Source organism: Schistocerca gregaria, chromosome 4 (genome assembly GCF_023897955.1).
Source record: "Schistocerca gregaria isolate iqSchGreg1 chromosome 4, iqSchGreg1.2, whole genome shotgun sequence".
Lineage (NCBI taxonomy): Eukaryota > Metazoa > Arthropoda > Insecta > Orthoptera > Acrididae > Schistocerca > Schistocerca gregaria.
The window spans coordinates 772,889,754-772,914,391 of record NC_064923.1 but is presented as its reverse complement, the minus strand read 5'-3'; the positions used below and the strand labels follow the sequence as shown (position 1 = coordinate 772,914,391).

Genomic DNA, 24,638 nt, shown 5'->3' with positions numbered 1-24,638 from the left:
TGGGTTGTCCGACAGGTACTTGTCGGTGCCGCTCAACTGCCGCGTCTACTTTCTTACTGCAACTGAATTTAAACCTGCACACACAAGCATGTAACATGCAGTACGTAGGATTTTAGCATCCCACACTCTTATCTAGAATAATGTGTGTTCGAGATGGTAGAGGGCTGAGTGGTTCTAGAAATTACACAGAAATTCTCGAATCACTACAACATGAATGTGTGGTTTCTGTTCTTTCAGACATTTCCAAAAGAACAGACATAACACAAAATCTGTGACTGTGATGCATTTATGTAAATTGAAGGTGGAGGGGGGGGGGGGGGGGGGGGGGGAATGGATGGAAATGATGATATCGACTGCATTGGGACTTTCTGTGGAATCAGAGGCGATGAATGAATATATGTGCCAGATGAGGACATTTACCTGGAAATGTTCGAAAGAACAGGCACCACACATTCGTATAATTGATTTGCCTTGATGGTCAATGAGTCCACAAACTTCTTGTGGATGCACATCTGTGTTCAACCTCTGCAGAAATCTAAAATTAGTGAGCATGGAGGACATGGACGGGAACTGCAGATAGGTAATGTTAGGTAGTAATGTAAGCTGGCCAGGGAGCATGTCAAGAGAGTCACGCATTTGTGATACACACTGTGTCCAGATGGTGTAGTGGTTAATGTGATTACCTAGTAAGCAGGCGAGCCCAAGTTTGAGTCCCAGACCAGCACAAATTTTCACTTGTCACAGCCAATTCCACATAAAGTAATAACACAGCTGATATCATTAGTTCCTTCCCATTCCTTTCCTCTCCACCCTCCACTTTGAAATTACATAATATGTATCACAGTTGGAGGTTTTGGGTGGTTTCTGTTCTTTAATAAATGTCTAAAAGAACAGACATCACACATTTGTATAATTGATTCATCTCAATGGGCAATGAATCCACAACCATCAGTACAGATGCATATTTGCATTTGACCTCCGGCAAGAATCTAAAATTAGATAGCATGAATGATGTGGATGGGACTACAGACAGGTGGTTCTAGGTGGGAATGTGAGTCGGTAGGGGAGCATGTTGAGATAGTCCACGCATTTGCGATAAACGCCATATACAGATGGTGCAGTGGTTCACTCATCTGCCTAGTCAGCAGGAGATCCCAGGTTCTAGTCCCAGTCCAGCATACATTTTCACTTGTCGCTGTTGATTCTGCATAAAGTCCCAGTGCACCTGATATCACTAGTTCCTTCCCATTGCTTTCCTTTCCACCTTCCATCCTCACTTTAAATAATTCATTTTGAAACGTTCGAGGTCCAGTGCATTGCTGTCCAACCAATGCTGCTACAGAATACACAGACATGGCAATATAGGATGACAATGTCAACAGTTACATTTCTCGAATGATTGTTTTAGGAGATTTCAACAAATATTTTAAAACCAAACCCCAAAATGCTATTTTACTATGTTTTTCCTCCAAAGGGACATTACCATAAATAAGCCAAGGCACTGCAAGAGCTAATACGTTTATCAACATTGTTTTTGCCAACCTCAATACACAATGCAGTACTGTTCATTATTTTTTGTCATCATTTACAAATTTGGTTCAAATTTAATACTTAATTAATCATTTTAATTTAATTTTCAATTTTCATATGAACTACTAAACCCACATTTGACTCCAGTCTCACCTGATCATAGGTGGAAATGTTCTGATCTGGTAAACATCTACTCACTCTCATCTTAAGGACACCAATGTTGTAGTTATAATTTTTGGGGATGGTTTTTTATTATTTTTTGGTAAATACTTATTAGTAAAATATCCACTTCTAGTTTTGATGGGATTTTGAATCCCTGGACTAAATTTTGAAATTTCATGTGGTTTGAAGTGAAGAATCAGACTTCAATATCCATTACTCAATTCCGACCACATTTAAATTACTTCAATTAGTATCATTTAAAAACTTAAATGATGACTAAGCACACAGGATTGCAAAAAATTATTCTCACTGATCTTTCAACTCTGAATCAGTGAACTCAAACATTATTCAACAATCAATTTTAAAAATGTTTACGTAATTGGTGCTACATACAATAGCATGTTAATAAAACTCCAGAATTAATAATGCACATGAGAAATTACAATAGCAACTGCAAAATTACAGAAAAAATTTAAACTTAAAACATTCTCCGAAGAGTCGGACGTTATCTTGCCTATATCAATATTAACAACCAAATAAGAGTCTCAATTACTGGGATGGATGAACTATCTATACACATAAATAAAATTTGTAAGGAACCAGCACAGTGTGAGTCCTACTCACACTTGGCCAATTTCCCTATTATTATTATTATTATTATTATTATTATTATTATTTATTTATTTATTTATTTTTTAATCAAAACATTCATACAAGGACACCCATACAGTATACAACAGTCCAGGGCTGAGGATCTAGACCTGCAGGTATGGAGTATTTTTAATATTTTTGAACACAAATGTCAACTTGATATTTGCCATAAAAAAGTTCTAGTTATGATCTTATTGAAAAGCTATGTTATACTGACTTTTACATCATTTTCTTGAAAGAAGAACACCTAACTAGACTGTAGTTTCTTGCTTTGCGCGAGAGCTGTGGGTTGGAGATGGGGGTTGGCATGACCCCCTCCCCCCACAGGTTTTGGCACCGTTACACTCATACAGTAGTCTGTAAAACTGTGTTGAAGAGGCTTCTGTACAAGACTTTTTGTTCCACTTAAACATTAGGGTCATTTATAGTAACAGAATTTACAACAGATGCAGTCAGCATTGCTATTTCTACATTATTGTAAAGCTAAATTAACATAGCATATTAACAAAACCAGTTATGAAAGCATAAATGTATTAATTATGATTTTCACAAAGTCTGGAAAGATACTGATGATCTTTATAGTCACTATGTATATACCGCATTTAACTCACTGACAGAGAGCAACTTCTAAAACAATAAAAATCTTTCTTCATTTACTAACAACTTTAAAACATCTCAGTGAATCTTTAACATAATTTCTAGAATGTACCATAAATAAAGCTGTTCACTTTTGTGGAGGTGTCGTTCCTTTGACAGTTGTACGATGCATGACACGTAGTCCAACTTCGCTGTGCGGAAGCTGTGTTTCGGGGCTGGCTTCATGACCAACAGCAAGATTGTCAGAAATGATGAAATCTCCTGCCTCCCACTGTAAAAAACATGTTAGTTGTTTAGTCATCACAAGCATTTAACTGTCAATCTTCATGGTGGTTTCTGTTTTCATGTTTTCAAATTTGGTTGTACTGAGACACAATGTTTTAGTTATATTTTCTTTAAAGATCTTTCTATATGTTATAATACAAGACTAAAATTCAGTTATCTGTTCATATAATGGTACTTCAGAACACTGTTTCAATTTAGAGAAAGATGATAATTACTTGCACTTGTCTGCGTACGAGTTGATATTTATACTATCTGGTTAAGGGGAGTTTACAGAGCCTATGCGGGCAATGTTAAATTAGCCTACTTCATGTACCTTTATCTCTAGAACCAATGAAGATAACACTGTAAAATTTTTACAACTATCTTATCCATGTTATTTATGTCTACTGAACCAGAATTAATAGATAAGGTACAAAAGAAGGAGAGATATATATGTATTTTCAATTATGCTATTTTTTATTAGAAATAATTGTACACAGAATGCCCTAGATGGCCTTCTATTCAAGTTATTGCCATGGTTGTGCTTCAGTAGCTACAATATCTATTAATGAAATAGCTGCCAAAGCTTCATATAGCTGTCAGAAGTAGGTTTTGATATAAAGGAACATAAAGCATAAAAAATGTCATTTTGAGAAAATCACATTTAAAGTATAAAATGATAAAAACTGACTTGTAATTTTTAATTAAGTCTCAAAAACACCCAGCAGCATAGTGAGCATCACCATCTTTGCCAGCTTCCTTCTCCAAAAGCTTCTTTCTTCTGACTGATCTTGCTTCTTTGGTGGTGAACTGAGCTGCACACTGTGCCTTGGGAGTCTTATCTTCTTCAATAACTTCCAGCCCTTTTCAGTATGGTAGCCTGGAGTGATGTTAAGATTCTTCACATATTTCCATCTTTAAATGTTAATATAGCATCACTAACTCCCCATTTTTGTGTATTGAGCCATACAAAAACGTTTTTGGCCACTCGTGTCCAGATAATGCTATTGACTGTTTCATTAGGATTCTGTTTTTGCCCATGTAAACACTTTCGGAAGAGGTCTGGATGAGCTAGGTCCCTATAAATTGGTTGTATGGCTTCCATAACAGCTTCAGGAACAAAGTTCTTGTGTTCAAAAGACACTCCTGAAACTTCAGCCTTCCGGAATTGACACCACGATTCAGGTCCAGGTGGGTAGAGTGCATGTGCCAGTTTTCTGACAGTTGAAAGTTTGTGGAAGTATGTGGCCCAGACTGCTTTTCTCATACTTTTTTTTAAATCATTTCCGTTATTTCTGATGGCCATTCCATAACACTTCTGGAACTGATCTATTGTTTTATCAGTCAGCCGACCTCTAAGTGACTGCCATCAGACAGTGTGGTGGTGGGAAGGGATTGTTTGAATTTTCTGAGACATGTGCTCACCCTCTTTTGCACATGCCCAACACGTTCTAGTTTCTTTACCACAATATTTTCATATGGATTTGCTTCAGTAACACACTTATATGCCTTAGAATCTCCATCCCCAAGGAACTGGGGAACTCCGCTAGTCCCTTCATAATTTTTCTGGCAGTTTTCATGTTCATTTTTTCCATTTTTGTCACAGAAGCTACAGCAGTGTTTTGTTAAGTCCCTGAAAATCAATTACTTTGCCTGCGTCTACACATGTGATTGTAGCAACTGAGTTTTTTGAAGTGTGACCATGCTTTTCCCATGTCCCATCAAACGCAACTGGAATATCAATGTTGCCTTCGTTCACTTCAACAGCTTCATTTGTTGCAGCCTTCATTGACAGGGAAGTGACAGATTCAACAACTTCTCCTATAAGTTCAGTATACCTCTGAATTTTTGTAGGTGGTGGTGGTGGTAGATTCATAACCAAACAGAAACACTGAGCTGCACTAAGACCTTTTCGGATAGCTCTCATGGCATAGAAAAGTCTTACATTTACCTCATAACGATTATTCTTGCATTTATTTGATGTTACAAATGACTTTTTATTGTCACAGCCAGTGCAAATAATTACTATTGTCATAGTGAGTCCTATTCTTGCAGAAAAATCTTCTTTGATAATTACTTTTCTGCCACAAATATTACAGCACAATGTATCACTGAAATAACAACACTAAAAGAACGAATTGCTAGCTTACAATTCATAGTCAGTTCCTTAAGAAGTGATATTGACTCACTGAAGAAAGAAAATAGGGATCTGCAATTGAAGCCAACACTAAGTGAAGTGATGCAAGACAAAAGTAATATATCGTCCGAGTGGGTAAAAGTGCTGTACAAAAATAGTGTTCCAACTACAAAAAGAACAACAAAGTTTGCTAAAACTGTCAAATTTTCGGAAAAAAACAAATATCATGTTTTGCAAACAAGTGACTGTGATAACGACTCTCCAAATGACTGTGAACTTGAAAAAGTCAGTGAACTGAAAATGAATAGCGTTTTTTTCAAATAATGTCAACAACAAACACAGGTCATCAGGGAAAAAGAGTAATGTACTATTACTAACAGACAGTCATGGCAGGAATCTATCCAGCATGCTCCGTGAGAAAAATCGCGACATAGCAGTGACTAGTGTAGTGAAACCGGGAGCGGGATGTAAAAATGTTGTAGACATTAACTCTCAGACGAAATTAATGCAAGAAAATGACTTTATCGTCTGTATAATGGGTTCAAACGATGTGGCAAAAAATGAAGCAGAGGTTTGCGTGAAAACACTACAGAACTTTTTACAAGCTAATAAATGCAGAAAAACAGTAGTTGCCACACTTCCTCATTGGCATGATCTGATTTATAGTTCGTGTGTAAACAAAGAAATTCGGAAAACAAACATTAAAATAAGGAAACTGTGTTCTCAACACACTAAGTGTGATGTACTGGATATAAGCAAGCTGCATTGAAATCTGCACACGAAGCATGGAATGCATTTGAACTATGAAGGTAAAAGATTTGTTTGTGATCGTGTTAGTGAAATAATTAAAGAAAGACTTGTAAGGAATAGAATAATTTATCAGCTTCCTGAACATCCTTTCAAAAGTGAGGAAAACAAAATAAACAAGAAAGAAGAATGAAAATACAACACTGCTGACGTTCCTAATTTAAACTAGAGGTATGTGATGCTGTAAATATGATTCCCAATTACCAAATTGTGAATACGCCCAAACTAAAAATTTATCACCATAACGTGCAATCCCTGCGTAATAAGATCGATGAAATTAACGTTCTATTAACACACTAACTTAATGATATCTCAGTGTTATGCATTTCTGAGCACTGGCTTAACCCAGAATTAATCCAGAATACGAAAATAAAAAAAATTGTCTTGGCTACTTACTACTGCAGGAAAAACAGCAAGCAGGGTGGGGTAGCAATTTACACAAAGGATAATGTGGATTTTATTACACTACCTGACTTAACTAGGGCAAATGTCAAAAAGGATTATGAAATTGCAGCTACAAAAATTACTCAGTTCAACCTGGTTATTGCTACAGTTTATCAATCACCGTCCGGGAATTTTGAACTTTTCTTAAACAAAATGGAGTCACTGCTAAATAAAGTAAATAAAATGGACTGTGAATTGATAATCTGTGGTTACTTCAATATTGACTTCCTCACGAATAGTGGAAATAGGGAGACCATTTTGAACCTTGCAACGTCCTACAATTTAAAGGCTGAAGTTTCTAGTCAAGAAGAGTTTACACAACACCTCACTAAGAATTATCAATGCAGGTTTTAGTGATCATCTTGCTCAAATATTAAGCATAAAAGTACATGGCAGTATTATTAACAACATGTCTTTCAGAACAGCATATCGAAGTTATAATCAGCATAATGTGAACTACTTCAACAACTTATTACAGAAAGAAAAATGGCTAGGAATGTACAAAATGAACGATATAAATGAAAAATTCAACACTTTCATTGATGTACACTCCTGGAAATGGAAAAAAGAACACATTGACACTGGTCTGTCAGACCCACCATACTTGCTACGGACACTGCGAGAGGGCTGTACAAGCAATGATCACACGCACGGCACAGCGGACACACCAGAAACCGCGGTGTTGGCCGTCGAATGGCGCTAGCTGCACAGCATTTGTGCACCGCTGACGTCAGTGTCAGCCAGTTTGCCGTGGCATACGGAGCTCCATCGCAGTCTTTAACACTGGTAGCATGCTGCGACAGCGTGGACGTGAACCGTATGTGCAGTTGACGGACTTTGAGCGAGGGCGTATAGTGGGCATGCGGGAGGCAGGGTGGACGTACCGCCGAATTGCTCAACACGTGGGGCGTGAGGTCTCCACAGTACATCGATGTTGTCGCCAGTGGTCGGCGGAAGACGCACGTGCCCGTCGACCTGGGACCGGACCACAGCAATGCACGGATGCACGCCAAGACCGTAGGATACTACGCAGTGCCGTAGGGGACCGCACCGCCACTTCCCAGCAAATTAGGGACACTGTTGCTCCTGGGGTATCGGCGAGGACCATTCGCAACCATCTCCATGAAGTTGGGCTACGGTCCCGCACACCGTTAGGCCGTCTTCCGCTCACGCCCCAACATCGTGCAGCCCGCCTCCAGTGGTGTCGAGACAGGCGTGAATGGAGGGACGAATGGAGACGTGTCGTCTTCAGCGATGAGAGTCGCTTCTGCCTTGGTGCCAATGATGGTCGTATGCGTGTTTGGCGCCGTGCAGGTGAGCGCCACAATCAGGACTGCATACGACCAAGGCACAAAGGGCCAACACCCGGCATCATGGTCTGGGGAATGATCTCCTACACTGGCCGTACACCTCTGGTGATCGTCGAGGGGACACTGAATAGTGCACGGTACATCCAAACCGTCATCGAACCCATCGTTCTACCATTCCTAGACCGGCAAGGGGACTTGCTGTTCCAACAGGACAATGCATGTCCGCATGTATCCCGTGCCACCCAACGTGGTCTAGAAGGTGTAAGTCAACTATCCTGGCCAGCAAGATCTCCGGATCTGTCCCCCATTGAGCATGTTTGGGACTGGATGAAGCATCGTCTCACATCTCACGTGGTCTGCACGTCCAGCACGAACGCTGGTCCAACTGAGGCGCCAGGTGGAAATGGCATGGCATGCCGTTCCACAGGACTACATCCAGCATCTCGTCTCCATGGGAGAATAGCAGCCTGCATTGCTGCGAAAGGTGGATATACACTGTACTAGTGCCGACATTGTGCATGCTCTGTTGCCTGTGTCTATGTGCCTGTGGTTCTGTCAGTGTGATCACGTGATATATCTGACCCCAGGAATGTGTCAATAAAGTTTCCCCTTCCTGGGACAATGAATTCACGGTGTTCTTATTTCAATTTCCAGGAGTGTATTAACCCATTTCTTTGAACTTGCATTCCCACTGAAAACATTAACCATATGGGGAAACTCTAGAACAAACAGCTGGATCAAAAAGGGAATAAGAGTTTCATGCCAGAAGAAAAGACTACTTCATGAAATATGTAACTCAAAAAATTCCTCACCTGTAGTACGCGCATACTATAAAAAATACTCCAAAATATTAAGAAACGCAATAAAAGCACCAAAAATAATGCATAATGATGAAATCATTTATAACTCAGCTAATAAATCAAAGGCTATGTGGAGTGTTATAAAAAAAGAATGCAGAGAATACAGACAACCTTGGAAAAATATAACACTATCACATAAAAATAAAAAAGTAACAAACCCCTTAGAAGTAGCCAACACATTTAACAACTTTTTCACAGGTGTTGCTGAAAATATGTTACAATCTAACTTTAAGAGCACCCAGGCAAATGAATATAAAATAAGTGCATGTAGAGGATCAATGTACATCAGTTCTGTTTCACAAGATGAAGTAGCTAAAGCAATAAAAGGACTAAAAAATTCCAAATTGGCGGGTATTGATGGTATTCCTGCAACAATGTTAAAGAAGAGCGCGTCAAACCTGATTGAAGTACTCACACATTTATGCAACTGCTCACTTCAGGCAGGCACTTTCCCTGATCCTGATGTGTTGAAAACATCAAAAGTTGTTCCTGTATATAAGAAAGGGGATAAAGACAATGTAAATAACTACAGACCCATCACAATTTCCTCCTGCATCTCTAAAATACTGGAAAAAGTGATGTATGAGAAACTTACGAAATTTATTAATAAAAACAGCATCCTATGTATTGAACAACATGGATTCAGAAATAAGAGGTCAACAACAACTGCTATCTATGAGTGCATCAATTACATCCTAAACCTGATGGACAAAAAACAGGAAACAATAGGAGTCTTTATTGACTTATCAAAGCTAGGAAGATATGGTATTCGAGGTCTGTCCAACAAGTGGATCAGTTCCTTCCTGACAAATCGTATGCAGGCAGTGTGCGTCAAGCACACAAATATTGAACTAAAAACTGTATCTAATCACTTATCTGACTATAAACAAATAAAATGTGGTGTACTCCAAGGATCCGTATTGGGACCCCTTCTGTTTCTTCTGTACATAAATGATCTAAGCTTAAATATTGATGCACACAAAACAATCATATTTGCAGATGACACCACGATTTTACTAAAAGGAGGCAACGATGAACATTTACAGCAGACAGTAAACACGGTCACGAAACAACTTAGTAACTGGGCACAGAGTAATCAGCTTGTAATAAACAGTAAGAAAACCGTTGCTCTAAAATTCCGCAATGTTCCTAACAAAGACATGTTTATCCCATCAGTCTCTATCAATGACGAGCCAGTTGGTAACAGTACAGAAACCAAATTCTTAGGACTTTAGCTGCAGAGTAACATCAGATGGAATAAGCATATTGAATATCTCAATGCTGAAGTGGGCAAAACATGTTATCTTCTTTGTTCATTAAAATCATGCTGTAGTGAGAAAACAGTATTGAATGCATATCATGCGTACTTTCATTCTCGTCTTAGATATGGGGTCACCTTCTGGGGAAACTCTAAAACAGCTAATAGCACTTTTAAACTACAAAAAAGGGCCATTAGAATCTTGTTTTGGTGCAAGCCTAGAGACTCTTGTAAACCCCTGTTTAAGAAATCTGGTATTCCCCATTACCATGTGTATACATTTTGGAAACCCTTTTGTTCTTTAAATTAAATGTAATAGGCAAGGACTGGAGACTACAAAAAATCTGTGATATACACGAGCACTTTCCAGACAAAACAGAAACTTACATATGACTCAAATCAGCACAGCACTGTGCCAAAAAGGTACTTTTCACATGGGAGTTAAGCTTTATAACAAACTTCCTGAAAACATAAAAGCTATCACTGAGGTCAATACATTTGGAAAATCTCTAAAGTCATATTTACAGCATCACTGCTTTTACTCCATTGAAGAATATTTAAATTTATGAAATGTGTTATATAAATACTTACTTACATGTAAAGTGTATTATTGTAAGCTTAAATATGTATGCCTTGAAATTACTTTCAGCCTGTATATTTATGACTTGACTTGTCCAATGTCTTATGCATAAGCTGCTATGTAGACAACAGGATAGGATGTGTGGCTGCTGTGTACGGACGCAGGAGGAGCTGGCCACTCTTCGCGAACAGCTGAGGGTGTTGATGGCCGCGGTCAGCCGTCTCCAGGCTGCTGCCTCGGAGTGTAGCGGCAGTGGGGAGTCTGGTGCATCGCAGGGTACACCCCGGATGTTACATGCTTCACCCACTGTCCCTGCTGTCGAGACATCTTCGCGGGTCTCGGGTTGGGCCACCCTCTCTCCAAGGGGAGTGGCGGGTTCAGCGGCGTTCGCGGCGCACGAGGCGGAGGGTCAATGTGGAGGCTGGCCGTGTGGCATCGCCCGCTCTGCCTGTGAGTGGACATGTGGCCGCCCCTTCACCAAGGTCCGAGCAGGCACACGGGGGGAGGGGTTTATTAGTTATTGGGAGCTCCAACGTTAGGCGGGTGATGGAGCCCCTTAGGGAAATAGCGGAAAGGTCAGGGAAGAAGGCCAGTGTTCACTCTGTCTGCTTGCCGGGGGGTCTCATCCGAGGTGTGGAGGAGGCCCTACCGGCGGCGATAGAGAGCACTGGGTGCACCCGACTGCAAATCGTTGCTGATGTCGGCACCAATGACTCCTGCCGTCTGGGTTCAGAGGTCATCCTCAGTTCGTACAGGCGGTTGGCGGAGATGGTGAAAGCGGAAAGCCTCGCTCGCGGGGTGGAATCAGAGCTAACTATTTGTAGTATCGTTCCCAGAACCGATCGCGGTCCTCTGGTTTGGAGCCGAGTGGAAGGCTTAAACCAGAGGCTCAGACGATTCTGCGGAGAGCTGGGATGCAAATTTCTCGACCTCCGCTATCGGGTGGAGAAATGTAGGGTCCCCCTGAATAGGTCAGGCGTGCACTACACGCAGGAAGTGGCTACGAGGGTAGCGGAGTACGTGTGGAGTGAACATGGGGTTTTTTTAGGTTAGAGAATTCCCTCCCTAGGCCCGACAAGATGCCTCCTGAGACGCGGCAAGGCAGGAGTAGGCAAAATGCAACAAGGAATAACAATATTAATGTGCTAATAGTAAACTGCAGGAGCGTCTATAGAAAGGTCCCAGAACTGCTCTCATTAATAAACGGTCACAACGCCCATATAGTACTAGGAACAGAAAGTTGGCTGAAACCAGACGTAAACAGTAATGAAATCCTAAACTCGGATTGGAATGTATACCGCAGAGATAGGCTGGACAGTGAAGGGGGAGGCGTGTTTATAGCGATAAGAAGTGCAATAGTATCGAAGGAAATTGACGGAGATTCGAATTGTGAAATGATTTGGGGGAAGGTCACGGTTAAAGCAGGCTCAGACATGGTAATTGGATGTCTCTATAGGCCCCCGGGCTCAGCAGCTGTTGTGGCTCAGCACCTGAAGAATAATTTGGAAAATATTTCAAGTAGATTTCCCCACCATGTTATAGTTCTGGGTGGAGATTTTAATTTGCCGGATATAGACTGGGAGACTCAAACATTCATAACGGGTGGCAGGGACAAAGAATCCAGTGAAATATTTTTAAGTGCTTTATCTGAAAACTACCTTGAGCAGTTAAACAGAAAACCGACTCGTGGCGATAACATATTAGACCTTCTGGTGACAAACAGACCCGAACTATTTGAATCAGTTAATGCAGAACAGGGAATCAGCGATCATAAAGCGGTTACTGCATCGATGATTTCAGCCGTAAATAGAAATATTAAAAAAGGTAGGAAGATTTTTCTGTTTAGCAAAAGTGACAAAAAGCAGATTACAGAGTACCTGACGGCTCAACACAAAAGTTTTGTCTCAAGTGCAGATAGTGTTGAGGATCAGTGGACAAAGTTCAAAACCATGGTACAATATGCGTTAGATGAGTATGTGCCAAGCAAGATTGTAAGAGATGGGAAAGAGCCACCGTGGTACAACAACCGAGTTAGAAAACTGCTGCGGAAGCAAAGGGAACTTCACAGCAAACATAAACATAGCCAAAGCCTTGCAGACAAACAAAAATTACGCGAAGCGAAATGCAGTGTGAGGAGGGCTATGCGAGAGGCTTTCAATGAATTCGAAAGTAAAGTTCTATGTACTGACTTGGCAGAAAATCCTAAGAAATTTTGGTCCTATGTCAAAGCGGTAGGTGGATCAAAACAAAATGTCCAGACACTCTGTGACCAAAATGGTACTGAAACAGAGGATGACAGACTAAAGGCCAAAATACTAAATGTCTTCTTCCAAAGCTGTTTCACAGAGAAAGACTGCACTGTGCTTCCTTCTCTAGATTGTCACACAGTTGACATAATGGTAGATATCGAAATAGACGACAGAGGGATAGAGAAACAATTAAAATCGCTCAAAAGAGGAAAGGCCGCTGGTCCTGATGGGATACCAGTTCGATTTTACACAGAGTACGCAAAGGAATTTGCCCCCCTCCTTGCAGCGGTGTACCGTAGGTCTCTAGAAGAGCGAAGCATTCCAAAGGATTGGAAAAGGGCACAGGTCATCCCCGTTTTCAAGAAGGGACGTCGAACAGATGTGCAGAACTATAGACCTATATCTCTTGTTCCCTGGTGGCACATCAAGGTTATTTGATTTTACACTGCTTGTGGGTTCCAACTCTTGAACACCACACATTATTACACTTTTAGTGCATTGGTTTCCACCAAACTTACATTTCTTGAATAGACTAGCACTTCTAGGCATGTTTATATTACATCATACTGCACCAGATTACATCGAAAGTCACCGTTACACTCAAAACAAATAAACAATTGCCAAGCGACTGCGAAATAGCAGTGTGACTAACATCAAGTGCCATGTGTTTTCTGTCAGAGATGAAAATCAAAGTCTTCTATAAAATGTAGTTTCCGAGATATTCACATATAAAGAGGTGCACATCCGAAATTTGTTGATCTTGCAGATATGCATGTAAGACTTCAAAATTAAAAACAAAATACTTCTAAACATCACCCACAGATAATTTATGCACTATTTTGTGCAGGAAAGAGTACATAATATTCTAGAGCATGTTTTGTAAAATGTGAAAATTTTCGAATTTTGGCAGCAAACTCCCCTTAAAATGGGTAGACACTATTATTAACAATGTACTTACGGTGTTTCTCAAAAATGTAATGCTATGATATATGAAGTCAACTGTAAACAATAAAAAAGACCACCTTTTTCTTCTCTAGTGAAATGGTCTGGCCTGTGTCTAAATGTAGTGTGTTTTAAAACAATGGAAAATTCAGGTTGGAATGTCAGTAATATGAAAAGGACAGACTGCTACTCACTTAAAATTTCATCTTTATGGTGAGTAGCAAACTATACTTTTCAACAATACGAGAGAAGGAAAGTTGCTACTCACTACATAGCAGAAGTGCCGAGTCGCGATAGCAAGATTCACACAATCATAGCTTTCGGCCATTAATGCCTTTGTCAACAGTACACACACACACACACACACACACACGCGCGCATGCACACACAAACTCATGCAAGTGCAACTTGCACACACATCTGCAGTCTCAGAGAGCTGAAACAGTAAACACTTCCTGGTTATACATGACCAGATAACTTCACTGTCATACCGAATTTTCACCTCAACGGAGAGAATACTTTGCTGTTCCACAAACATTACAGTTTACAAACAATCCTTCCAATCATGAGAAGATTTAGGTTCAATGCAGAGCTCTGAATTTTGTGGAAGATTCCTGTTTGGCCACACTCCATTAAAACTAGATAGGACCATGGTATCAGCAAGATGTAATTATTCCCCTACTCTATTAGCCTTAACATGTGAGTAATAATAGCTGCTACTCGTATACTGTCACCAGGAGGTGAAAACTCGAATTGCCATAGCAAAGGAGGCATTCAACAGAAAGAGGAGACTCTTATGTGGCAAATTAGATAAAGGACTAAGGAATAGGCTTGGCAAATGTTTTGTCTGGAGTGTGGCACTATATGGGGCAGAAACATGGACACTGAGATGATAGGATGAAAAAAGGTTAGAAGCATTTGAGATGTGGATGTGGAGGAGAATGGAGAGTATAAGCTGGATGGAAAGAGTGAGTAATGAAAGAGTATTGGAAAGGGTTGGTGAGAGAAGACGTCTGCTGAAGGTTGTAATAGAAAGGAAAAAAGAACTGGTTGGGACATTCATTGAGAAGGGACTGCTTGCTAGCAGATGCTTTGGAAGGATTGGTTTGTGGGAGAAGACTGAGAGGAAGAAGAAGATACAAGGTGATAGACAACATAAAGGGAAGAGGAAATTATGCAGACCTGAAGAGGATGGCAGAAGACCGGACAGCCTGGAGAACTACCATGTGAAAACCTGCCTTTAGGCAGAACACTGATGATGATGATGATGATGATGATGATATTCATGCATATTCCATAGCTAAGGTGTTCTAAACCACACTGTTCAGTCAGTCACTGTGGTGACACATGCCACTCCAGAGGAGTGATGTATATCCCTACATCTTCTTACCAAAAAATGATACTTGTGAATGAAAACTATGAAATAAGAATTTCGTAGTTAAAAGCACAGATGTTGTTTAGAATTGTTATTTTTATTTGCTGCATAAAAACCGTTCTTTTAATAGACATGTATTACTGATACAAATGGTCTCTCTTTCTCATGCAAGAGATGTTAAGACTGCAGTGCACATCCCCTTAATAGTAATAGAAGTGCAGTACAAGTCCAAAGAGAGCCTTTCAAGACGACAAGAGGCCAAACACCACACCACATAGCAAGGTGCAGTGCTATATCGACACTGGATATGCTCCCAGAAGAGAATAATAATGAATAAAACTGTTCAAAAGCATAACAGCTGGGCCATCAAATCCAATCCTGGTAATGCTGATCCCTCCAAAAAGCAATTTAGGAATGCTTTTTTGTTATTCAATACTGTCTTGGTCTTGACTGTATTAATTAGCTACTTCGACAGGTCTATGTCTTCCTAAAGTCGTGTCCTGAAATGTGGCACATACTGTTTGATATTTTGTCCACTCTACCTGGAATAGCTTTTCACTGTAATCCCCCCCCCTCGACCCTATGCTCCTTCACCCATTTCACTAGCCTATGGTTTCTACCCTTGTAGCCGTTCCTACAAAACTTGCCCAGTGTATCCTTGTACTGCCACCTACAACAGCCCTGTAACTAGCAAAAGATTATTATCGAAGGGATAGCCACCTATTATAACAAATCTGTTTTACAGGGAACTTTTAACAATAGGTTACAATTCCTATCATGATTGACAAAATCTGGGATTCCATTTCTTTCTCCAGCTATGTTCTATCCAAAATTGCAAATATGATAAAGGAGACTAAGGGATTGATGTATTGTATAGGAATATTCATTTAAAATTTCATTCTTTTTCATGTTGTCTATAGTATTTTGGAATTTTATTTTCACCTTTGATTTTAAAGAAGTTATAGTACTATAAATTTCATTCATCTCTTTTGGCTGTAATTGGCACATGTTTATCAGTTGGTCATGAAAATTACATTTCAAAATCATGTTCAACAGTTTTGTTTATTTAATCCATAGTCATGTTCATGGGAGGTGTGAACTCAAACATGCAGAAAAAATGTATAAAATTTAATTTGCTTATTTCTTGTTTTTAGGAAGAATGAGATTTTCATGCTATAAAATATACTGTTGGTATTATACACCAAAGAGTAAGACAGTCTTCGATTAGGTTTCAAGGAAAGCAGTGTTTGTTGGAACTGGATGCATAACAGTGTTGTCTTTATTTTTAGAGTGGACTTACAGTTTTGGTCTGAATACTGTGAACTAACTGTGTAACATGTACATCATTTGCATCCTTTTTATTTAATCTTGTGACTATTAATGGAATACAGAACTGAAGCACAATTCATTCTCATCAAACTGGTATCATACAGAAAGGACCAAGAGTTTCTTTAGCGAAATTCAAAAAGTATAAATCATGAAGCTGATCGTTTGAAATGCTGGAAATGGAAATAAGCCACAGTGTCTTCATACTGTGTCTTATGACTTATACTTAAAAAATCCAAACCTGAGAAATCATTCCCTAGGATCATTGAGATGATGAGTATTAAATGTCTTTTTGGTTGAGCAACAACCATTATTGAACTGGTATTTTACACTTCTATTTGCCATTACATTCCACTCAGAATTTACAGGTCATACAATCCTGAAAAATAAATGTAAATACATCATTTATTAAAAACAAAAGAAGGGACAGCATTGGTCACTTAAGTAGAAATCTTTATTTCTGTTGCAACACCATTTCAATCATGCATGTCGATCACCAGTGTTGTAGATAAAATAAAACTAAAATAATCGCACTGCACTGTAACATACACATCTACCCAACTATTCAAGTAGTGAGAACACATAGAAGAGATCATTTCCATCAATGAATGCAATAGGGCTCGCTCCTTACAAAAACCTACGAACAACAGTGACCTCTCCAGTGACCATTAATACAAATCTTTTATTAATGAAAATAGAGGGCACGATGGAATATAGTATTTAATCAATGCAAACATCAAGAACCTTAAACACAAAGATCTGCAGGATTAATAGTAAAATCATGAAAGTGTCAGTGCTCACACCTTCTGGCCTGTGTTTCTGGAACCATGTCCCAATGTATGTGGTGTAGCATGAGCCATACTAGAACATAGTATTGCAACCATTATGTCAACATAACACTGAAATAATTCCAGTGAAATCAAAAGAATTGGTTTTCATGGTTAGGCCCTTTGACACTAATTTTTATACTCATACAGTTCCAAATGCCTACATGACAGATACAGTTTAAAATACAATGTAGGTATAAAAATACAAAACACTGTGTAAAAACTTTTAAAAAACAAAATTACAAATTCATTATTATTCAAATTTAAGTAAAGTGATTGTACTCACATGCTCTGGCATTAATTTTGACACTCACACGTTTTTGAATGATGTATGACAACCATGTAGATATAAACAGATATACAACAAAATTTAAAACCTTTTAAAAACAGCACAGAAAATTCTCTTAATCATATTTAGGTAATGTGACTCTAACATCATGTATTGCCATAATGCGCTCTTGGGGTTTGAATCTGAAGAATGACTACTCCCCTTTACTTCAACTAAGACTTAGTTACAACATAACATTACAGTTTGCTGTTATGAAATGTTTCTTATCTGGACAAAAAAGGAAACACAGAGTAATTCTGTATGGTCCTTCCAAACAGATTTTGTTCTTGGATGGTGTTCTGCTGCAGTGCCTACATACAAACTATCTCCATCACCTCACAGAATTTGCGATATTTTCCTTTTTCAGCCTTGGGCAACAATTTTAAATGTGATGTCAGATCAAGGGTGGACATGGCCAGTAGCAATAAAACGAGCTGCAAAATTAGATATGTCTACCATATCCCTCCTATGCAATGTCACATGCTCACAGGATCTCACTTCAAGCCTTCTGACAGTTTATCCAACACAAATGGCATCACATGCAGAACACACCAATCTGTTTACACCCGAATCCTGCGGCTACTCATATTTATGAATGTTACTAATTACTGGACAACCAAACATATCTTCAGTGGATAGTGTCACACTAATATTCTGTTTTCTAAAAATTATAGCTATTCCTATGCTGACAACACCATAATATGCTAAAGTAACAATTTTTTTTTTGCTCCTTCACTGTTTTGTGTGTTTGGTTGTTATTGTATTGCTCATGTTTTTGGCAACATTGTTATAAATATCCATCGCATATTGCATTGGGTAATTATTATTTCTGGTTATATACTGTATCACTTTTGAATCTTTGTCATGATTTTGTATGAAAAGTGGTAACCTAAACAATCTATCAAAAGCCAAGAGGAAGAGAGCTTTCTTGTGTTGGTTTAGATGCTGGAAACCATAATCAAGAATTATGGCTTTTCTGTTTACATCATCCACATGTTTACCGTTCTCATTAGTAATTGTTATATCCAAGAAATTAAAGGCAAAATTTATATGCAGTGTACTGAATTTGCTTACAATCTCATCTATCTCTGTTTGATCACTATTTATCAGAAACAGAGTGTCGTCCACATATCTGAAATAATACACTTTTTTCAGCTATGATTGTAAAATCATGAAAAAAAAATTTAGTCTCTAAAAAGTTAATGAAATTATCTGCTAAAAATACCAAAATAGATCTTGGTGCACCTAATCTCTCTTGTTGTTATTTGTATTTCAGACAAAACAACAAGAGACTGCAGTTTTGTGTGTGTGTGTGTGTGTGTGTGTGTGTGTGTGTGTGTGTGTGTGTGTCTGTGTGTGCGTGTGCGCGCACGCGCACCATCTACCATCTATTTTTGACAAAGGCCTTATTGACTGAAAACTTTATTTTTGACAGCCTATTTGTTGTGCCTATCTGTGACTCAACAGCTCTTCTATTTGGTGAGCAGCAACTTTCCTTTTCATAATATTGTTACATTCCATCCTGGATCTTCCATTGTCTGATACTCGTGAAACAGCTAAATAAATATAACTCCTTAAGTGAATCACAGTTCAGTTTCCAGAATAGCAGATGTGCAGATCCAATCATAGTAGAGTTTGCAAAAGTGAAACTCGATGCACTAGACAAAGATGAATGTTCCGGTCATGCAAGTCCCGAGTTCGAGTCTTGGCCTGGCACACAGTTTTAATGTGCCAGGGAGATTCAAAGATGAATGTGCCACAACTATACTTTTAGATTACCAAAGGCCTTTGATACTGTTGACCATTACATTCCACTAAAAAAAATAGAATCATTAGAAATAAGAGGAACTGTCAGTAACAGCTCCAGTTATATGAGGAACAATATATATAAATGGCACAACCAGCATAGGCTTCCAATAAAGTGAAACTTTTTGGTGAAATATTATGAAATCCCAATTAGGTCGACATAAAGACAGGTGTTCCTCAGGGCAGCATCTCAGTGTTGAATGAAGGGAAAAATTCATTTAGCTGATGACACCAACATCTTAACCACAGATAAAACACTAGAACTCCTAACTTAGAATACAGATAAAAGCTTAAAGGATGTTTATAATTGCAACAATCTTACACTGAACATAAAGAAAACAAACAGCCTGAATTTCAACTTAAAGGGGAAATATTAATCTGAAAAATTAATGGAGTGGACTGTGCATACAAATACACTAGTAAGGAAAATGCTGTCAGAATTCTATGCATTTAGACTCCTGTCTTCAGTGTGTAACAGGCAATGCCTTATAGTTACATGCTACTCCCATACTGACTCCATCTTAAGCTACATAATGCGTTTTCGCAGGTTCCATACACAAAGTATTGACACAGTCTTCAAACTACAGAAAACAGTCATTAGAAAAATAAGTAAACTAGCAATGAAGCTTCCTGCAGAGATCTGTTTAAATAGCTGGCGATTCTAGTTGCACCACTCAAAAAGGGATACAATTAGTAAAGTCAAATAACCAATGTGAAAACCCACAAGAATTATGAGACAAATCCCACAAAGTTCAATGTATGTGCCTTTCCTGTTCATTATGTATATCAATGAATTCCCAAATTAAATGTCATGCGGCAATGTACTGTACCTAAAGACATTACAACAAGATACATAAAAATGATTCCATTTAGATCTAAATGTACATGGGATAAGCATACAAATTTTAATGAGGCAAACATGCTCATAACCTCTTTTTACTGCACAAGCTGACACAAATTATTAGTAAAAATTTATTAATTTCTGCAGACTTTGTCTTCTTTCAGTCAAACTGCTGTGTGGGGTACTAATTCAGAATAACTCAGTGGGTTCAAGTACCATCTTCAAGTGGCAGAAGAAATCAGCTGATGTCTATTAAGTTTTTGTATGTCCATCGTTTAGACTGGAGATTTGGGAGAGCACAGCCTTTCACAATTGATGAAAATGAAATGCCTACAGCTGTCCTCCTATTTTATTTACTGCGTAGCTATCAGCTTTGGTGCTTCATGTGCCATATTCAGGCCTTAGTTGATGCTGAAGGCGTTATATATGGATCATGATAACCCCTTCAGTATCAACTGAAGGCAATGAAGCACCAAAACTGACAGTTACACAGTATATAAGATCATAAGGACAGCTGTAGGCATAGGCATCTCATTTTCTTACAATAGTATATTTTTTGTCTAACACTAAGACAAGAGTGTAAAAATCACTTTAAAGAACTCAAGATAATGACACTGCATGGTATGTATGTCTACAACTGGTTAATATAAGCTACAGAAAATGTTACCAATTTTAATTTAAGATCCCAAGTCCATCTCCATAATACTCAAAACATTGTAACATAGATCTTCAGAGTTCGAGACTGACATTAACACAGAAGCTCAGAAGCCTATGTTTGAATTTCTGTAACATACTCCCGAAGACAGTGAGTGATCTACCAATGAATGGTTTTAAACATATTAGAGAAATGTGTTTCAAATGTATGCCATACTATTCAACTGACGAGTTTCTAAGCAGTGGCATACAGGAGATATGTGATAAGCAGCCAATAACTACCTACAAGTGTGTGATAGTAAAATATAAGCATTTACAGTTGTTTCTGCATGGTACCTAAGTTAAAAAATAATTACATGTGATACTACCATATGTACTTATATTTTACAGTTTTAAGTACAGAATACAAAGACAAAGCCAATTTTATAGAAAATGTACCAAAAGGCAAATGAAGATTTTGTTCTATTCAGAACAAGAGCCAGACTTTTACCAAGTATGAATGACTAGAGAACACAAAACAGAATTTTCTACAAGGGAATAAAAATTGTGCAACAAGCTGTCCAAGGACATCAATAAAGGCAATTAAAATCCAAATATTTAAAAAGTCAGTTGAAAGAAATTCATACTACGGTTAACAACTATATAGATAACACAGGCTGAGAAACAGTTAAAAATCAAAATAATTTAATAATAAACAACAGTCATTTTATAGTATATGGTCATAACTTAATGAATCTAAATGTAAAATCATATACCCAGGATCTATGCTGGATACTTGTAAGTGCTTTCAGTTTTCTTGAGCTCAACGTCTCATTCACTGAGGTGAGATTCTGACTCACCTTTTTCAGATGAGCAAAGGGAACAACACAACACAATTCAGTAAAATGGCAGAAGTATTGTCAAGGTCTTGAAGCCAGCTGAAAGAGAAAGAGAGAGATAAAATCTCTCTCTCTCTCTCTCTCTCTCTCTCTCTCTCTCTCTCTGTGTGTGTGTGTGTGTGTGTGTGTGTGTGTGTGTGTGTGTGTGTAACACATATTCTTCCTACAATTCATAGTAGGGTTGAAAACGGTGCCAAACTTGAAGGCCTTAAAAGTGAAAAAAGGTTCAGAAGTGATATATGAAATTTCATGCTTACCTTGTGAGAATATTGTATTTTTCCACCATCCCGAACAAATTCATTATGTATGTCTCTCGTAATGCGATCAAATTCTTCCTCTGTAGCAAAACGCTCATTAGGAGTTCCTTTGTCCCACAGATAATTATTTGTCATACCAAGATGAAAACAAAGAACCTAAAGAGAAATGTTACACATTACATGAGTAATTTCTTAATGAAAGTATGAAGATGCTATTGTATAATCCTGACTGAATAAATGAATTAGTGATGCATACTTCTACCTGATGTATTTCAAATTATATAAACTGAAACTGTTATTTTATAAATCAAATGTGAAGTAAAGCATGGCTTACACTCCATTTTTCTCCTTTAAAGCAGTTATTATGGGGATAATCAGTTTTGTTAAAATGAAGTATTTCAGAATAAAAACAATCTGCATTGCAAACTTACTTAATGTCAGTAACACATCTCACCCATTTGAGACATCAGCAGATTGTGTAGAAGTAGCTGGATATGAGACCAATCAGTCACATAGCCATATTAAATGGAAGATAGGTACAACAGAAACTGGATATACAATTCATCTGTCATAAAAAGGATACTGTGCTGCATGTGGCTCATACTGCCCTTATTTTTGAAGTGTGGCCCTATTTCATTTTGCTTTAGCTGTGTAAGTTGGTATGTTCAAGTTCCAACTTGCATTTTATGTTTTATGATGTATGGATGGATTATATACACAGTTAGTTTTGTGTCCATTTTCTATTTTATATAGCTATATGATTAATATGTTTCACACCCAGCTACTTTTACGCAACCTGATGAAGCCCCCATAAGAGCAAAACACATCATTCACATTAAACAATTTGACAACCAAGACCATTTTTATTCTCAAATACATTCAAAACTGGTTCCTGTAACACCTTGAGGCAATGGAATGGTATAATTTTTAAAATGAAGAATTAAATAGTGCTTATGAGTATGAAGTGTATAGCTCACTTAGACGTTTTAAATGTATGTGTCGCACTACTGATGGCATGATGTGATTGGTATTTGGAAATTTTCTAAACAGGTAGTTTTATCTTCTCTCTGCCTATTTATAAATAAATCAGAGCACATAAAACATTAATTTTTACCTACTGAAACACTTTAATTCTTTTTCTATTTTAATTTGACAAATTAAATTTTCTTTTATGAAAACATATGTTTCTTTGATGTAAATAAAATAGAAAGAAACTTCCACATGGGAAAAATATATTAAAACAAAGATTCCAAGACTTACCAAGCGGGAAAGCGCCGGTAGACAGGCACAATAAAATAACACACAAACACACACACAAGATTTCTAGCTTTCGCAACCGACGGTTGCTTCTTCAGGAAAGAGGGAAGGAGAGGGAAAGACGAAAGGATGTGGGTTTTAAGGGAAAGGGTAAGGAGTCATTCCAATCCCGGGAGCGGAAAGACTTACCCTAAGGGGGAAAAAACAACAGGTGTACACTCGCACACACACACACACATATCCATCCTCACATACACAGACACAAGCAGACACTTGTAAAGGCAAAGAGTTCGGGCAGAGATGTCAGTCGAGGCAGAAGTACAGAGGCAAAGAAGTTGTTGAAAGACAGGTGAGGTATGAGCGGCGGCAACTTGAAATTAGCGGAGGTTGAGGCCTGGCGGATATCGAGAAGAGAGGATATACTGAAGGGCAAGTTCCCATCTCTGGAGTTCGGATGGGTTGGTGTTGGTGGGAAGTATCCAGATAACCCGGACGGTGTAACACTGTGCCAAGATGTGCTGGCCGTGCAGCAAGGCATGTTTAGCAACAGGGTGATCCTCATTACCAACAAACACTGTCTGCCTGTGTTCATTCATGCTAATGGACAGTTTGTTGCTGGTCATTCCCACAAAGAAAGTGACACAGTGTAGGCAGGTCAGTTGGTAAATGACGTGGGTGCTTTCACACGTGGCTCTGCCTTTGATCGTGTACACCTTCCGGGTTACAGGACTGGAGTAAGTGGTGGTGGGAGGGTGCATAGGACAGGTTTTACACCGGGGGCGGTTACAAGGGTAGGAGCCAGAGGGTAAGGAAGGTGGTTTGGAGATTTCATAGGAATGAACCAAGAGGTTATGACGGTTAGGTGGACGGCGGAAAGACACTCTTGGTGGAGTGGGGGGGATTTCATGAAGGATGGATCTCATTTCGGGGCAGGATTTTAGGAAGTCGTATCCCTGCTGGAGAGCCACATTCAGAGTCTGATCCAGTCCCGGGAAGTATCCTGTCACAAGTGAGGCACGTTTGGGGTTCTTCTGTGAGAGGTTCTGGGTTTGAGGGATGAAGAAGTGGCTCTGGTTATTTGCTTCTGTACCAGGTCAGGAGGGTAGTTGCGGGATGCGAAAGCTGTTTTCAGGTTGTTGATGTAATGGTTCAGGGATTCAGGACTGGAGCAGATTCGTTTGCCACGAAGGCCCAGGCTGTAGGGAAGGGATTGTTTGATATGGAATGGGTGGCATCAAAGACACCAACCACTTTCTCGCACGCCTGGAATTCTTACCCAGTCTGTTACCCCTGGAAAC

At 38.8% G+C, this 24,638-nt stretch overlaps 1 protein-coding gene across 2 annotated transcripts in view; it reads right to left on the bottom strand.

The window, feature by feature from the left end:
* Window positions 1–317: 317 nt before the first annotated feature.
* LOC126267326 (uncharacterized) overlaps window positions 318–24,638 on the bottom strand; it is a 138,099-nt gene continuing 113,778 nt past the window's right edge. The window contains exons 4-5 of one of the 2 annotated variants that reach the window (XM_049972428.1): window positions 22,084–22,239; window positions 318–3,211 (exon numbers count right to left, since the gene is read on the bottom strand). In XM_049972428.1, the coding sequence (XP_049828385.1) occupies window positions 3,068–3,211; window positions 22,084–22,239 (300 nt within the window). In that variant the 3' untranslated portion in view covers window positions 318–3,067. Of the gene's footprint in view, window positions 3,212–16,177; window positions 16,872–22,083; window positions 22,240–24,638 lie in introns of those variants that run through there. The other variant, XM_049972429.1, reaches the window with a different exon arrangement.